Genomic DNA, 19,129 nt, shown 5'->3' with positions numbered 1-19,129 from the left:
AATGGTTATGTAAAATGGTCTTTTTCTTGGTCAGCGATGTATTCATTCTGATACATGACACTCATTGTCTCCCTCAAGAGTCACCTCTTTTCTGCGTTTTCACCCTTTGGCAGTGCTCACATGAGTGAAGATGTGATCCTCCTCAAATCCCCTTATGTCTTTCTTCAATGGAAAAATAGTATACTAATCACCTTAATAAGTACAAAGCAAAATGTAAGGTCAGCTCTCAGAACTTAGGCTATTAGTAAATATGAGGTTAAATGTTTTCTTTGCTGATGACTTTAAGTTCATAAATTTTATTAATTACTATTAAGTCTGCAATTACAGGAAAATGTACACATTCCCTTTATAGACTCCAGTTATCTTTTTCTATATCAATAAATCTGGGATAACTTTTCCCTTGATGTCCTGATGTAATTAATGTTACTTTACTGTTGACTTTTCCTCATTGACATTTGCATCATACACTCATTGTCTTTGACTCATAATAAATCAATCAACAATGCAGCATTAAAAACTAGTATGGTGCCTGCCCACATGTAGCTGAGGGTGCTGAGAACCAGCGAAACAAAATTCTCATGTAGTAATTTCACAACCATAGTACAAATTACTAATGGCCACTAACTCTCAGAATTAGCTGCTAGTTTTTCAGCCTTATAAGAACATTAATTGAAACATCTCCACATGCTACATTAATTAGAACATAATACATCAATGTCTTTGTTTATTATAAGTAAAGCAAAAGACCAGAGACAATACATTGCTGAAAATAGAACCACATAGAGAGAAGAATTTGGAGAATATCATTTTTGAAGTATATTGAAAACAATTAGCAATATAATGCTAATTCTGGAGTGGGGGAGGGAATGAGAGTAGAGAGAGACTAAAATACCTGATTTTTTTTTGAGGGCTTTATTATGGATCAGGAAATATTTTAAGTCCTTTAGACTTACTATCTCATTAAAACTAGGTACAAGTATTATCTTCACTTTACAGAGAGAAACTGAAATGTAGAAAGTTAACAATCCCAAGTTCACACAGTTAGTTAACAATAGAACTGTCAACTGAACCCAGGCATCTTGCTGGGAGCATGGAGAGCTCCACGCCCCACTCCACCAGAGAGAATGAAAGTGAATTATTTCACATATTCACTGATAGTAAAAGGAAGGGAGAAAGCCAAAAATGAACAAGAAATAGAGCCTTTCCAACCAAACAGAAGATAATTTGAAAGAATGACATAGCAAGGAAAGCTTCCTGTGGGAGACAGTTCAGTCCTTATTTTTGAATTTTTAAAAATAAGATAGCTTGTACTGTAATCTTTTACTAGTTAAATATTACTGTATCTCTAAATTCCCCCTCCAGTTTTTCCTAGTTAAGAAAATGCTGATTTTCTTCTATAAGAGAAGAAATATGTACATACTACATGCCTCATTCCAGAACCTCAAAGTTGGTTCTTGTACTTACTTTGGACATGCTTCTCTTATGGCATAATTTTCTTCACAAGCCACAGAGTATATTTTCTATTGTATTATTATTTACTATTATAAAGAATTGAGAATATTTTTATGAATTTTAACAAATAATATGAGAATATTATTATTGAGAAATATTTTAATGTAACCATTAAACCTTTACAAACATTTGCACAATGCTAATTTAAATTTAGCACAGTACGACTGTATAGAAAATCAAAATAATAATTGGTCATAACCATAAACTAAAATAGACTTCTAGCGTCTTTTTTATTAGAGTTTTATAATTTTTTACTTTATAAATCAAAGCTCCAAAGAACAAAGTTACTTTTGCTAAAGTGAATCATGATTTTCAATTTAGTTAAGTGATCTTCTAAGTTTTGTGAACTATTTATACAGAATTTTTTCTTCTGAAAATTATATTGTTCTGTTTGTCATATTGTTGATGATTATGCATATTGATAGTCTGCCTCAGTTTATTCACTTGCAAAATGATTTAGGAAATATGTTACATATTAATGTCTTAGTGGAATATTATAATGACATTTTAATATTAGATTAATATTGTATTTGTAGTATTTTAAATAAAGGTATTCTGTATGAGCAACAAAGTGTGTACTTATGGCTTTTTTATTTATTGTGTCCTGGCTCTGATACTTTAACATAGCTCTTAAAATTATCCTTCCTACAACTTTACTGATCTTAACTGGAAGTTCATGTGTTCAGACTAAGATTTCTGTGGATGAATACAATGATCTGAAGTGATTATGTATAAATAATGGCGAATTTACATACACCAGAACTACGATACTTCCCAGGGTAAGGGAAAAAACAGGTCTTTTCTCTCTCTTTTTCTTTTTCTTTTTCTTTCTTTCTCTCTCTCCCTCCCTCCCTCCCTCCCTCCCTCCCTCCCTCCCTTCCTTCCTTCCTTCCTTCCTTCCTTCCTTCCTTCCTTCCTTCCTTCCTTCCTTCCTTCCTTCCTTTCCTTTCCTTTCTTTCTCTCTCTCTCTCTTTCTTTCTTTCGCTTTCTTTCTTTCTTTTGCCTTTTTGGAGCTAAATAAAATCTTGAAATAAAATGTGTTCTCTTTAGACCTAAAATGAATAGCATTAGAAAAAGCTAATACAGCCCTGCTGTTGTGTTTTATGAGGAAAATAACTTCCAAGGAGCAAAGGAGCTGGCCTATGGTTACATGACCAAGGGGGTAAAAACAGGCACCCTTGCCCTGTAGCACAGGTTTTTCCTGCACCACTGTGAACTCTGGATTTCCTCAAAGGGAAGAGACAATTTTAATGAAAAAGAAGAGCTATGAATGTAACTTAATGTTTTGTTGTTGTTGTTTTGAACACAAATTGGGGCCACACCTCAGTGCTGATCATACCTCCCCGACCGGAAAAGTGCGGCCTTATGATTCATCACCAGCGGCACGTTTTGTGCCCTCCATGGCTTGGAGCTCTTCTGCGGAACCGGCTGTCACAACATTGATCATGCTCTTATCAGGCTATATCCTGGCTGCAGACCTCAATCACTAACCTGTCCGACTTGTTTCCTTTCTTGATGCCAATGACTGTCATTATTTTCCAGCTTCCGAGCCTTGACTTGGCTGATATAGATCAGATGGTGACTGGATAGAAGTTGCCCCAGTCCTGGGTCCATGATGTATGCGTAAGTACTCAGAGGCTATTCTCATCGGGGTTATCAACTGGGACAGAGGTTTACAACTCCTGGGACAGGCAGGACTGATGGCTGGTGGAGAGTGCTTTGAAAATAAGTTTTTCATTTGTTACTGTATTTTGTGTTAAAGTTTTATTTTGTTGTTTTTAAATGTAAGAGTTTTTGTTAAACAAAAAGAATCAATGCAGTACTTGTTTTCTAAGTAATAGAAATAGAAATTATATGAAGTAATAAATTTATCATATTTAAACATTTAGAAAAAAACCTATACTTCAAAAAGTGAAGTTTTTAAAATATAATTCACTTAATTTCTTTAGTATAATCATTAGCTTGGTATAAATTTTCATCTTATGTTGCTTTTATATGAAGTATATTTTGGGAAAATAAAGTATAAATGTAAGTAGAGAGTCCATTAGAATTTTTATTTCTTTAACTCTAAATAATAAAAAGTATGGTAGCAATGGGAATATTATCTATAACATATGAGAAAATGATTATATCTAAAACTATTGAATTAACAAGATATAGAGTCTATGTGACATTTGTCATAATTGAACTCCAGAATAATCAATCAATTAATGAATTTAAGGTCTTTACCTTAATTTGTATATATTTATATTTAGGTAATTTCAAGCTGTTGTTTTACAGACTCAGAAATGATCAGAATGTCTTCTTCCAAACTTTGGGTTAATTTAACTTTGCTACTTAAAGAGGCTCTTGACCTCCCTGCAGACACCAATTTCCCACGTGTTCTGCACTGACTTGTGTCAAATTTATTCATGAATTTATGATCATTATAGCTGTGCAGTTATTTGATTTTATCTTTTTTTAAAGATTTTATTTATTTATTTTTAGAGAGGCAAGGGAGGGAGAAAGAGAGAGAGAGAAACATCAATGTGCTGTTGCTGGGGGTCATGGCCTGCAACCCAGGCATGTGCCCTGACTGATTTTATCTTTAATTAAATATAATACCGTAGGCCTGTAGGCCGGGACATTCAATGATGGATGTTCTTGTCCTCGGAAAACAGTGTGAGTCTGAGGGAGACTCCAGGTCAAATACAACAGAGTGTATTTCTTATTTACTGAGATAAGGGCAGAGTAAGACAAAATGTGCTGTGGGAAAAACTTACTATTTTATTTCACAAATATTTATACAAATATGATATGCTAACAATTTTAGTTTTAAAAAATTAGTGAGCAAAGAGCCTGAAGTTCTGGTCTCTTTTTTTCAGAATTCCGTGGTAAGGCTTTTACATGAACCTGGTTCTCCTCTTCCCAATTTATGACACCTTTCTCTCACTTGCCCACTCTGAAAGTATCACTGCAGATGTAAAGTTTCTATACTGAAGCCTCATCAACTTTAGAGTTTAGAGTTCTGAGGATTTTAAGTAGCCTCTTTAATTGCATTGCAGATCAGTATTATATTTTAAAAATAGATATTGTCAAAAACCTTGGATTGTGCCACAGATAAAATAATAAAGTTACTAATTGAATTCATTAGTAAAGGTATTTTGCCCAAGGGATGCAGTTTCAAAGACTGAATGGGTTAGATGTGCAAAGCTTCTTAGCAGCAGTGTGTCATTTTCATTGTGTAGAGGAGTAAGTAGTAGCATGAGATTTAAATGTGTCTAGATAGAGCTTTGCACTCATTTGTCTGGACAAGCCACCTCTCAAGACTTCATGTATTTTATCTATAAAATGTGGGGAGAGTTTACACTAAAATAAATAGGAAGGAGGTTATCACCATTAATGAGACTTGAAATCATTTTTGTGGATCAGCACAAAGCAGTTTTTGGTTTATTTTGGTATTATTTGATTTTTTTCTTTTTTTTGTAGTAAATAATAGTAAAATTTTATCTGATTAATTTTTGTATATTTTACTATATCATAAGTAGTACAGTAGTAAGTATAAGTATTTTATTGTGAATACATATATTATTATATGTGTGCCCAATGCTGCGATATAGAATATTTCTTATTGTGGATCATGGTCAAAAATATTTTTAAAAATGCTGCATTAAATAGCCTTAAATTCTTCAGAATACTTAAATTCTATGATTTCTAAAGAGTTCATAACTACTTAATGTGGAAAAGATTAACTTACTGAAGGGCTGGAGAACAACTTAAATTATTCCAGAGTATAATTTTTGTTTCTTAGTCCTTATATCTTGTGCCCTTCACAGTGAGGCAGAGATAAGAGATGCAGTTACCTGAAAGTAGAGACCTCAGAGGCAAGAAGCAAATCAATAAGCCATATCCTAATGGCACAATCTGATAAATGTAAAAAACAAAACAAATCAAAAAAGAAGTATAAACAAAGTGATATGGGAGTACCCATTCAATCATAAAAGTTTCTCTGAATATATAATGATACCAGAGTTCGATCTTAAAAAAGCAAGTAGGAATTAGTGTTGCTGGTAGGAATCAGGCCCTTCCACGGGATCATGAGAAAAGCATTCCAAGGACCTATACATAGGTGATTGTGATGTAGCAAGGATTATTCAGGTGGAAATCTACCACTGGGTTTACAATTTCCCATCTCCCTCTATCCTGCCATGGAAAATCAAGGCCAGATAGAGCTAATATACAGAAATTCTGCTTCATATTAAAGCTTAGTCCTTCTGAGCCTGCACAGTTGCTTTGGGCCCACACAAGACTGCTAGACCTGCACAGGCACATGTGTTCCAGGCAAGAGAGAATGCTTGGACACATGGGGTGAGTACAGGTCACCAGGCGAGGGCGGGGGAGAGAGAGAGTGAGATTCTTTGTTCCTCTGGGATTATATTAGCTTGGGTTTAGGATGGACCAGGTGTTTTTTCAAAATAACCAGTCAACTACCCAAGATTTTGCAGGCTTCTGATAGGGTCATTCCCTAGTTAAACTGACAGAGCTCTATGGTCAACTACTTCCTCCTGTGCCCCCCAACAATCTGGTACCAGATGGGGGGAGAAGGAGTGTTAATACCCTTGGTGGCGCAATGCTGTGACACCCTAGGAAGTGAAGCTGTAGCTTCCTGGTGAAGCAAATGGGCTCATGCTCCCCAATTCATTAAACTAAATGCTAATTCCCTTTGCTTGCTTTCTTACTAGTAAATAGGTAACTACCTATGGTACCACTAGCAGAAGGAAACAGAAGGAGGTATTCTGGGGTGTGAGAACATAGCCCTTGCAAACATCAAGAGACTTGAGATATACTCACAAATAACCACTAGAAATTATCAGATAACACTGAATAATCAATCAGCCAGACTACAAAAGACCTTTTGTACAGGTGAAACTCTTTGAACTACATTAGGAGAATTGAGAAACAAATTAAACAAGAGGAAGAAATGATGAAATTTGCAATTCAGAAACATTAGAGTGGACCAAAGCAGTTTGATGGTTCAACTGTCTTCTGGATACAGTAGCAGAACTAAATGAAGGGAGTGGCAGGGAGTCCACCTATGCACATGCCTCTTCTGCCTACCATGAATGTTCCTTCTCACATTCAGTGAGACACTATATATATAGTCTTCCTTAGAGATTCTAATCACAGTCACTGTGATATTTTTCCCCTACTGCACACCTTGCATATTAATTATTCCTGAAGCACAGCCATCCTATTCAAACTTGCACAATACATTGTATATACTTGGTACTTCTGCTGGCACTTCTCTGTATGCTTATTTGTTTTAAATTATATCTCCTCAGTTAAGCAGAGAGCTCTCTGTATTCCCAGTGCCAGACACATCCCCTGGTCCATCACAGACTTTCAACCTTTGTGTGTTGAGTTACAATGAAATATGCCTAAAGCCAAAGAACAGATGTTGAGAAAGAGGAAAGCATGGGAACAAATAGAAATTTTAAGTTAACTTTTCTTTACATTCTTATTCAAGAAGGCCTATGAGATACTTGAAATGGAGTAATTCAGAAGGTAAATAAAAAGCTGAACAGTGGAGAGAATTCATTCTAAGTAAACATGTTGTGATACTGATAGGAATTTATTGTAGAAGAGATGATAGTGCCAGATAAAGTTTCATTTATTCATTAATTCAAAATGCTTATTATTGTAGCTTACAGTGTACTGATAGTATACCATACATATAATGTATCAACATATCTGTACATATTACACATACACATTATATGCAGTGTACATGTATATTATGTGTATACATAGACATCACATGCACATAAATACACATATAAATAAACATATTCTCTACTTTTATGGTGTTTATAATCTAAAGGAGGAAACATAATAAACAACTAAACCAACAAATGGATGTGAATTATAAATATAAGTATGAGGTGAAGATCTTGTACATACTCTTTTCCAAAAACTTTTTCTAATTTACTTAATTTTTTTATAATTCCTGGAATTGATGATAATGCTGGTATTGATAACTGATGGCTTTTATTTCACAATGGATATTTAGTTTATATGATAACACTCTATATTTGTTTATCTGTAAGAAAAATTTGTGAGATGTATTTTTAAAATATCAAATATTGAAAAATTTCCTACTATACTTAATAAAGCCTTGATAATATATTCATTGATTTTAGAGAGTGAGGAAGGGAGAGAAACATTGATGTGAGAGAGAAACATTGATTGGTTGCCTCTCATATGTTTCTCAACCAGGTATCAAACCCACAACCTAGGTATGTGCCCTGACCAAAATTACACCTGGAATCTTTTGGTGTATAGAGACAACATTCCAACCAACTGAGCCACCCAGCCAGGGCTTAGGTATTTTATATAACATAAAAATGAATTGATATAAAATATAACTATAGAAAATATACAGTAGCATTATCTATTAGTGGGGACCATATGAAATTGATACTTTTTAGGTTAAAAATGACTGAATACCAGAAATTTTATATGCTTCAAACATCAAGTCTCTTCCAGGTCTTATTTTATTTATCTTAAAATATAATATATGCAATGACTAATGTGACTTTAAATCACGTAATTTAAAAAATTATCAAGGTAGCATTTGAAAGAAAAATTTGTCCTGTCTAAAATACACTGGCTTATATACTAGAATGTCAATGATCTTGAATGAACACCCCAACAGGTGAAATATAATAGAGCCAGCTGGCAAGAATTAATTCCTGTAAATAGAAAAAAATTCAGTGCAAAACAGAGTGAATGGTGTGTCTAGATATTATTATATGAAAAAATGCAGAAAAATCCAGTTAATTCTTTGATCTCAAGGTGTCAAACAACTGCTTTAACTGTTTTTCTGCCCTCTTAGACTCACTGAGAGATTCTTGTATAATCTGCCAAGTAAACCTGAACAGGCATAAAGGACCTAAAATGAATGAGGCCTTTAATACAACATGGTAGTGTCAAATCTCAAGAGAAGTGATACTAAGGAAGAATCTACACTTTCATCTTGATTAAAGTTTCTAAAAATATATTAAAAATAAGGATAGTTATGTTACTCCCATCATTCACACTGAACTCGTTATTTTGGTCATATGTGTAGACCTGAACCAGTTGTAGAGACCTGTTAAAGACTGAATTTTTCAATTATCACAGACAGAACTACATGTCACAACTACATCAATGGTATCATCTTAGCTTTCCTCTCTACTAAGACTGTGAGGCATGTCCTGCCCCATTATGACCCTACTGCTTACATTCCACTCCCACTTGTCATTCATCCTTCCATAATCATCTTTCTCCTTGATGGTTACTTCTCTCTGATTATACCTTCATTTCCAATCTCAAACGCTGGCTGCTTTAGTGGTTCTGGGCATTAATTCACTATTGATAAGGTAGAGAAAAGGTTAATTCATTTTTTCTTTGCTTATATATCATATCACTTTTAAGAATGTGTTGACTCATGGGATATTATTGGATAAAATGACTGAGACAAGTACCTTCATCTTTTCACACTTTTAGTGAAGCTAACTCAGTTAATATGTTCTCCTTAGAGGTAAACACAGACTTAGATTCCTTGCCTTTCATGAATCATCTTTTTGGGGGCCACTACATTTTGCTCAGTACTGCTCTTATGTTCTTTACCCCTTGGCTCAACAGAAGCAGCAAACGTTTAGTCGGTATTTACTACTTTAATATTGGGACAACTATTCATTTTTCCTTCTTTCAATTAGTTTAGCTGGTCAGCTGCCATCCTTCATTTGCTGACAACAGCTTTTTAAAGAACATTAAACACTACTTATATAATTAAATTGTGTCAAGTTGGAAGATATAGCTTATGAGCCAAGAACTTCTTCATTCATGAATTTATAAATCTTTAATAATTTTTAGTAGTGTTGTATATATCTATTTGTATTGCAGGAATGTATTTGCCCTGACTCTCAGGACCCTCCAGTAGTTGCAAATTTGGGGTGGCTTATGTACAGTCACAGTTCATTTTCAAGGAATATAGTAAAGCTGAGCTCAGATTTAAGCATCAGGAAAAATATTATTGTCTTTCTGGATGTAATTGAATAAATTTTAAATAAGACATACTTTTAAAAAATATTTTATTTACTTATTTTTAGAGAGATGGGAAGGAAAGGAGAAAGAGGGAGAGAAACATGTGCTAGAGAAACATCAATCAGTTGCCTCCCACACACCCCCATCTGGGGATCTGGCTCTCAAGTCAGGAATGTGCCCTGACTGGGAATCAAACCTGGGACCTTCCAGTTCACAGGCCAGCACTCAATCCACTGAGCCGTACCAGCTGGGACTGAGATGTACTTTCATTCTGCAGGTTATGTAGTAGTTGCTTTAGGTTTCTGGAACTGGATTATCTGTTTCAATTATGTTATCTATACATTAGAATAAATAAAATAAACATTATTTAGAATGTAATTTACTATTAGAATTGTATTTTCTTTGATTCATATGCTAATGTCGCATTTATAATGCTTAATACAAAGAATACACATGAAAACTCAATTTCAAATCTCACAATATACCTAATGAAATATCACTATTATTACAGATATAGCTTTAAGCTTTATTTCTGTAATTCCTTTTTAGAGTTTTATCTGTACTCAGATGTAATGCTATAAATTGATTAATGGATTTCATGGAAATATAGAAATAAATTTCTGTTAACCTATTTTGGAAGTAAAAGTAGAATCTAACTCAATATGAAATTCAATAATAGAACCCTAGGTATTCTTACAAATACAAAATGTAATACTTACATTGCTTGAACTATACACATGATTTGTAAGTTTTCTTGAAAAGCTCAGGAGTTAAAATTCAATTATTCTATGTGATTCCATAGCTGCACGGTATCTCTTTTTAAACTTCTGGAAGAGATTTTATTATAGCAATCAGTGAGTCACTTAAGACCTTCAAAAAGTAAAAAAAAAAATAGCTGTTTAAAAAATTATAAATCTAATAAAATAGCCTTTGGGTTGCATGATATTTTCATTCACTAGTCAGTGCTAAGGCAACTCAGCCTTTGAGGCAAAAATTCCAAGAATGAGAAACCCTTGAATATCTTTGTATGCAGCACTTTAACCTACTCATTACTTCCTTCACACGTGGCTGTCCAGAAATGTGACGAAGATTCTGGGACATGTTAATTTTGCTGATTTAATATGCAGATTGTATCATTTGTAAATGAGAACATTGTTGATGTCTTTCATCTAGGGCATTTATATCTTAATCATAGCCACTCCCTTTAAACTGGATTGCAAAATACCACTGAAATATAATCCCTGTACCAGTCAATCATACAGAAAGGTATGAGAAAAACATTGGCTGCTTCTTGAAAGCAACTTTGTTATAAAATACGTATTTCTGCATATAATTATTTAGTTTGCCAGAAACTACATAGTAATAGCATTCTCTTTGGCATCTGTCTTATACAGAATGTGGCAAAAGTAGGTTTACAGTTATTCATATGGACCATAATACAAGAAGAAATTCTGTTCGTGTACTCACAACTGCAAACCTACTTTTGCCCCACCCTGAATATATAAAATAGAGCTAGTATTTACTGAAAGTTCAATTTATTATAATTAATAGCACTTTGTATAACTATTCAGTTTTTAAATAGTAGACAAAATGTTGATGATTTCTTTATGGATGATATACCAAAAGTGTTCAACAAATATATAAAATATTTGTCAGGAGAATATGTGCTTAACAGTTTATGAATTCTTTATCAGGCACCATTTTTTTTAATTCTCATCCAAGTACATGCTAAGTTATTTATTTATTTTTTTTGAGATAGGGGAACAGAAGGAAAGAGATAGGGAGAGAAATATTGTGTGAGAAAGAAACATCAATCGGTTATCTCTCATTCAAATACTGAACGGGGCTGGAACCTGCAACCTAGGCATGTGCCCTGACCGGGAATTGAACCTGGACATTTGGGAGTGCAGGACGACACTCCAACCAACTGAACCACATTAGCCAGGGCCTAAGACTATATTAAGTATGCTTTTTCTCCCCCAAATATTCTCTCAAACTCGGTAACAAGTAGCAAAATGAGATCTCTCAAGAAGTGTTTGTGCTGTGTTGGATGAAGATGGTTAAAATCATTTTAGTTGAAAGAAATGGACTTGAGTTAAAAAGAGAATTCATTCAGAGGCCATCGGGATCTCTCATAAAACTAAAAATGAAAAAAGAAAGAAAAATTGACATAAGAGGCATGTTTCCAGTATGGACTCAGTCAACTAGGTGCGTTAAACAGAAGGGAAATTAATTTAGCTCGTTTTTTGTCAATTTCCCTTATGTCAATACTTGAAAAGAGAATTACTGGCTTATTTTTTAGGAAAAAGGTAAATGCCCTGCCTATTACCTGATTTGAACACCAAATATCTAATGGAAAAATCTAGTTTTTCTCTTTACTGTTAGGTGGCATGTGTATCATTTGTCTATACTCTAAGGGACAAAATAGAACCTCAGACCAGAAATTCTTGATTTGATTCTGAGAAGTTATTACGGTTTTCTTAATTATTGTTTGTCAAACATTGTTTTATGTCCTCCTTGGCTTTGGGAAATGCTGGCAAGTTGTGAATCTAGGGTACATTGTGATTCATGTTCATAGTGAAAATTTTGAAATTTTCCAAGTCAACAAGATTTTCTAAATAACTGCTATGTAAAGGCCTTCTTGAAATAGAAAAAAAAAGCAGGAGACAAACCTCTGCCCTGTAGAAGCTTACAATCTTGGTGGAGTAAACTTTATATACATAAGCAAAAAATAAATTGGCATGCAATCAAGGGCTGAACAGGGTAACAGACTATAAATCACAGGTGAAAAAAATCCCCACAAGAATGTTAATCATATGTCCGGATGTTTATATATAATCATCACAGGTAGTATTTGTGTAATTTGTATACTCTGGGTCTATATAGTATCTCTGTTAATACTGAATTATTCTAAGTTTCACAATTACTAAATTTTAAAAATATTTTGAGTAATGTGAAGTAACTGTAATACAGGGTCTGGCACAAGTAACGCTATTGAGTGTGGTTGGTAGGGTACGTGAATGCCTCACATGAGATGGACAGCAGTTTGAACATTTCACCTAAAATGTCGTATGGCGTGCTTGAGCGTGATATTGTTATGTTACAGAATTACATAATTTTGATTTTGTAATAAAAGATTTTTATGTAATTAAACAGGACGTTATTTGTGCCATACCCTGTAGTTACCTATTTTTAATGAACTTTATATGCTACAATATTGGCCAGATTTATAAAGCTAATTTTGTACATTTATGCACAAAAATTTTGTGGAATTGTTTTGCATATCTCTTTGCAGTGACTTTAGGTCTTTCTCTTTCACACTGTGTTTCATCCATACTAGCCTTGTTTCAGTATATGAACTTGATGAGCTTCTCACTTCACTCACCCACAGACAGCAGGAGTTGCTTCTTCTGCCATTGCTGCTCTAAGTTTTACTTAATTGGATAACATTTCAGGCTTTGGTTTACATGTCCCCAGAGAAACCTTCCCTGATCCCTTCCTTACTCTAGATAAGTTTTCCCTGTTATACTCATCTTGCATTTCTCTTAGCATTTCATGGTAATTATATACATAATCCTATAATATTTTTTAATTTCTGCATTTCTCCTCAGGCGGTATACTCTATAAGTAATGTGTTTAAACATACCACTCGAAAACAGTACAAGTTTTCAATAACTATTTTTGAATTAATATATAAATGTAAGAATTTTTTTACCAACTATAACACTGAAGATCTGACTTTAAAAAACTGCTAGAAATCTTTTATAGTTAGCATATCATGCATATGTAATGGATACTTCCAAATCGCATAAAATATAGACAAAGTTTCTCTCTTCAATGGGTTATAGTATTTTCTTTTTAAATGTTTTTCTATGCATGTAATACAAAAGCCATTGTCTGAATTATTGAAAATTGTTATAATAGATCCTGAATTAGATCTTCCTTGAAGTTTCAAAGGAAACTTTTTCATATTCTTGGAAGATACTTGAGGTGGTATAATTAACATTTAAATATATGTATTACTTTTTTTGAGGTTCATGTCTTTTTTGTCTCCTTTTTTTATTGATGTTCGAATATAGTTGTCTCCATTTTCCCACCACCACTTTCTCCTCCCCTACCCACGCCCACTTCCCACCCTCCATCCCACCCCGCCTTGGCTCCATCCATGGGTCCCTCACTCGTGTTCATTTACATCCCTTTCCCTTCTTTTCCATGTTATTTCCCTCCCCTCTGTCCTCTGGTTACTGTCAGTTTGTTGTCAATTTCAGTGTCTCTGGTTATATTTTGCTTGCCAGTTTGTTTTGTTAATTAAGTTCCACTTACAGGTGAGATCATATGATATTTTTCTTTCACCACTTGGCTTACTTCATTTAGCATAATACTTTCCAATTCCATCCATGTTGTTGTCATGGAGGGTAGGAGCTCCTTCTTTCTTTCTGCTGTGTAGTATTTCATTGTGTAAATGTGCTATGTTTATTGATCCACTCACTTAGCGATGGGCACCTAGGCTTGTAAAGTGTTGTACTTCCAGCACTTGGCTATTGTAAAGTGTTGTGCTGCTAGGAAAATTGGGATGCATAGTTTCTTTTGAATTGGTGTTTCAGGATTCTTAGGGTATAAACCCAGCAGTGGAATTGTTGGGGCAAAAGGCAATTCCATTTTTAGTTTCTTGAGGAAACTTCATACTCTTTTCCACAGAGGTTGCACCAGTTTGCATTCCCACTAACAGCACACTAGGGTATTACTTTGATGGTTTTTACTGCAATGAATTAAAAACCCATCCTCCAACTTGCTTATATATGAAAAAAATTTTATTTACTGTAACAGTAAACCCCAAAGCAGGGCAGTCTCCATGGTGTTTGATATAGCAGCTCAGATGCATTATATGAGACCCAACCAAGTTCCTTCTTTCTTGGCACTTTGCTGTTCTTAGTAGGTTGTCTTTTATTTTGGCTGGTTTCTCTCAGAGTTGAAAGACAGCTGGAGCAGTCCCAGGGGCGACATTGACACACAATGTCTAGAGGAAAAGAAAAGGAGCCATCTCTTAGTTTAACTTATTTTAGAAGAAAGGAATGTTCACCAGCCACACCCCTCACTCTTTACCCCAGCTAACTTCTCTGCACATTATCATAGGTGGCCAGAACTGAATGCATGCCTGTTTTTGAACAACCACTGGCTGGAGAGATGGAACAATCAGGCTTAACTGACACTAATTACCTGGGGGCTAACTAGATGTACTGATGTGATTTAATGGAATTTTTGCTGATGTACCAATGGCAATTAAAAGTTCTTTTTATAATTTGGTGCATTGGTGATTGAGAACTTTAAGAGGCAACACTAGCCAGAAATGTTTTTCAATTGAGGTGTCCAACTTCCTATTCAAGATAACATTAAATAATTGTTGGTTATTACTTTCATGAGGTGCTCAGGTTTTGGGGGCAATATCTTTCTCTTTTTATTATTGTGAATACCTGTGCAAAATTTTAAGAATTTACCTTTACCCACTACCATTTTAAGGGTGAATATGAAAAGGCATTTGACTTTGTTTTGTTTATGAATATGATCTGAATACTATTTCTTTTCCCTTAAGAGAATAACTTCTTCCTATTTGTTACACAAGATAATAGAAATTTCTAATTACAAACTTCTATTCTCCATTTGGGAAGTGATAGATATCTTATAGTCTCTAAAGCAGACATTTCAATGTATCAATAATAAGCATTGAAAAATTCTCATGACATTATGTAAGATTTAAGTGAAGTATATTTTATGATATTTTTCTTTTCTTGTTATAACTGAGTCTGTGGAAATGAAATGGTCTAAGCCTTGTTGAACCGCTCAGCTAGTGACAGTCTTAAGAAGTAAGGTACTACTAGTAGAAGAGATTGTTAACATGAAGAAGTATACAAAAAAGGTTACAAAGACATTTGCCATATATGCATGGACCCCATGTAGATATGTTACAGGAGAATTTTAGTCCTTCCTTCCTTTTAGTTATATAACTTATTTTTCATGAAGGTCATAGAAATAAAAGTTTTCCTTATATAAATCTTTTACGAATTTTGTTGGAGACATATTTCATGTCTTTTAATGCTGTTGTATAAGGTATTGTTCTTATAAATTCTATGTCTACTTGTTTAATGCTAATATATGGAAATATAGGTTTTGGTTCTTATATATAACATTTGGATTCAATTATTCCTGGGAAAACATGAGTTTTTATAAAGATAAGTTAGTGGCATTTTAATAACAGCAAAATCTTTTATAGCACTTTGCATATATGGCCTCATTTTACTTTAACAAGAAACTTATGAAGTAGATACTATTATACCCATTTTTCTGATTTAAAAAAGTCTGACTCACAGAAACGATAAGTATCTTGCCTAAAGCCACAAGGGGGATTTCAAAGGAAATAGCAAGGCTCCAGAAGGTATTAGTAATCACTCTACCATGCTATATCTCAACCCAAATCATTCAAAACAAACTTGATGCCCTTTAACTGACTATACAGCACAGGCCATAATGAAAAAGTCTATTGCTATTGATTTAATTCCATTGTGCACTATATCTATGGCTAAACACTGGAGAGCAATGTTATGAGTCTCTGGATATTGCTGAGGTTTGATAGTTCTATTGGGCATTCAAAGTTGCATTTAAAATGAATGCTGTATTTGTTTTCTGTCTCAGAAAACAATTTGCTACTTGTCTCCATTATCATGTGTATATTATTACCCATGTGTTTATTGTAAGGGAGGTATTTAACCTCAGTTAACCCATTTCATTAAGAAGGTATTACTAATCACCATCGTTCCCAGAAATGAAGGCTTTTTGGCAAGAAGTAGAGATAACTGTGCCCAAACAGAATATCTAATGTGTATCTCTGTGCTCCAGGTTGAATATGGATGTGTTAAGACGTGTGTAAGAGATAAAAAGAATTTCCCCTCAGGGCTGCTGCCTGGATAACACCTGACTAGCACATAATTATTTACACTGCACACGGAGGAGTGAACCTCATTTACCTTCAGCTTGTTATTTACATTTCTTTACTACTAAGGATAGTCAGGCATTTAAATTCTCATCGTGGTGGCATCATTAATCTGATGAATTCACTTCACCCATTTCAGATTAATTGTCCTGGGTTTTATTATAACATTTTAATGACATTAGACACAAACACAGAAATATTCCCAATGAGGAAGTCATGTGAGAGTGATTAAAAAGATTTGAGTAATATTCGTCACGATCATTAAAGGATTGTTTATAGAGTCCTTACAAAGTAACTTCTATTTTGTACTTTAAACCTTGGCTACTAATCCTCATTTTCTTTGTGTTACTGAATCAAACTAATATACAACTTTATTAAACATAAACTCTTGGTGTTTTGTTTCTAAGTTTGAGTGACACCACTTAGTTGACTGAGTTTAAAGCAAAGCCATAGCCTTAAATTCTTTTTTTTCATATCCTTAAATTCTGAATGAAAAAAAGTGGACTTACACAGTTCTCAGGGAAATGTGCTATCATCATTTATAGTGATATCATTGTATAACTCCTGTTATTACAGGAAATGCTTTCTTAACATGTCCCTGACTGTTTTCCCGAGACAGTCAGGGGATTTGGCTAATTGGTGGAAGGAGCTGGAAATATTCGCCTGTTTTTAATTTATGTGCCAATGTGCTGAGTGAATTACATGTGACAGAAGGGTTAGGTTACTTTGTATGATCCTACGGAAATATAACTAGTGTAAATAGATGTAAACTTTAGGAATGCATTTCTAAAAGCCATCATCAGGTTATTCAAAGGTGAAAAGTTTCCTTGGGAAGTTAGGAAGAAAAGGTTTTAAGAGTAGCCAACCAACATTATAGTTGTTATGTAAAGAAGGAGATCAATCTTACCATTGGTGATTGAAGGGGGTTCATAATAAGTTATTTTTAATTATGAATTCTGAGATTCTGTATGTGCTCCTGAATAAAAAATCAAGAAAGGAATCTTTAAATTCCTACCCCATGTTTATAAGTACATATGTATCTGCAACCAATCTCAGAGGAAGCAAGTCCCTTTGTAAAAAGCTACCTTTCTTTAGATTTCAGCCTTTCCTGTCTATTCTGAGGCTCTGGGTCTGAGACTGATAAAAAGCTCATCATGCCTATACCCACTGCCTGACTGCTGGATCCTTACTTACAGGTCAAAGCCTTCTCAGAAGTTCCCTGTGTAGAGAAGACCTCACAGAGGTGACACTTGGGAGATGGAAAGGTGCTCCTTGGGTACCTGGCAGGTGAAGGATGGGGAATGGAAAGCGATAGAAATCAGTAAAGGCTGTGGGCCAGGTCAGTTTGCTGACGGCTACACCATGAGGGACCTGGGGGAGTGTGTATGTGAATGTGAAATTCAGTGTTGACTCTTGCAAGTGTGTCTCAGTGGGGTGGTTACATACAGGCCAAGTTCTAAATGCTCTCTCCATCCCAGAACAGTACTGTTTTAAATTGGTGTTGTACATTAGAATTCCATATATTCATTAATTTGAGAAAGGGACCTTACTACCTCAAAATGTTTCCTTCTCTAGCTCTGGCTAAATGCCTTGAAATCCCCTTATCTCTTCCTTTTCTTCCATTCTGCAACCAATTTATCAGTGAAGTTTATTAGCTCTGCCTTTGAAATAATACCCTAAATCCAGTGATAAATTCTAATGTCCTCACTGTTACCATCCTAGTCCAAATCATCATTCTCTCACATAAACTACTATTGCAATGGTGCCCTAACCAGTTTTTCTATCTCTACTGTCCTTCATGCTACCCTCACCCCTCACCACAGTGTATTCTCCACAGAATGAGCTTTTTAACAGAACCACTCCATTCCATTGATCAAGATTCTAGAATAGCTTCCCTTTAAACACAGAATGACATGAAGAAAAGTTCTTATTGTGACCTGCTAGGTTATGACCCAGCTCATAATTCTGCTCTCACCTTCCCCCCATTGCGGCTTGCACATTGCACACTGGCCACACTGTGCAATGAGCACACCTTTTCATTCTTTCACAAACTCAGCAGGACAGCTTCAGATTCAGGACACTTGGATTAATGTTCCCTTTGTTTGTAATACTTTGCTCTCAAATATTTGCATGATTCCAGCCTTCACTTTGTTCATGTCTCTGCTTAGATGTCACCTTTGCAGAGATGTGTCCCCTGATTATCAAACCCGACCACACCCGCACTCATTTTGACTCATTCTCTATGCCCTCACCTGACACTTTACTTTTATGTCTACATTTATTGATTGCTCACTGTCTTCCCAGAAGACAGCCAGGAGATGTAAAGCCAGGGAATACATCCTTAAAGTCAAAGAATATATCCTCAGTCTTGCTATATTTCTACAATCTAAAATAGTGCCCGAAACAAGTAGGTGCTCAATGAACATATATTAAATGAATGAAATTAAAAGTGTCTTATTAACAGTTTACTTGACAGTCATGGTAACCATACAGTTTTCTTAAGGCAGAAGAGTTTGAAGAGCTCGATATATATCATGTGTCTCTGTGTGCTTTAGTAATTTTCAT

At 34.6% G+C, this 19,129-nt stretch overlaps 1 protein-coding gene across 1 annotated transcript in view; it reads left to right on the top strand.

Moving 5' to 3' along the window:
- The first annotated feature begins 2,636 nt into the window (after positions 1–2,636).
- LOC114491858 (transmembrane protease serine 11F) overlaps positions 2,637–19,129 on the top strand; it is a 56,227-nt gene continuing 39,734 nt past the window's right edge. The window contains exon 1 of the mRNA XM_036021318.1: positions 2,637–3,135. Within this exon, the coding sequence (XP_035877211.1) occupies positions 3,125–3,135 (11 nt within the window). The 5' untranslated portion in view covers positions 2,637–3,124. The remainder of the gene's footprint in view (positions 3,136–19,129) is intronic.

This window comes from Phyllostomus discolor, chromosome 1 (genome assembly GCF_004126475.2).
Source record: "Phyllostomus discolor isolate MPI-MPIP mPhyDis1 chromosome 1, mPhyDis1.pri.v3, whole genome shotgun sequence".
Taxonomy (NCBI): Eukaryota; Metazoa; Chordata; class Mammalia; order Chiroptera; family Phyllostomidae; genus Phyllostomus; species Phyllostomus discolor.
Note: the sequence above shows the minus strand (reverse complement) of the source record. Positions and strands in the feature narration are given on the sequence as shown.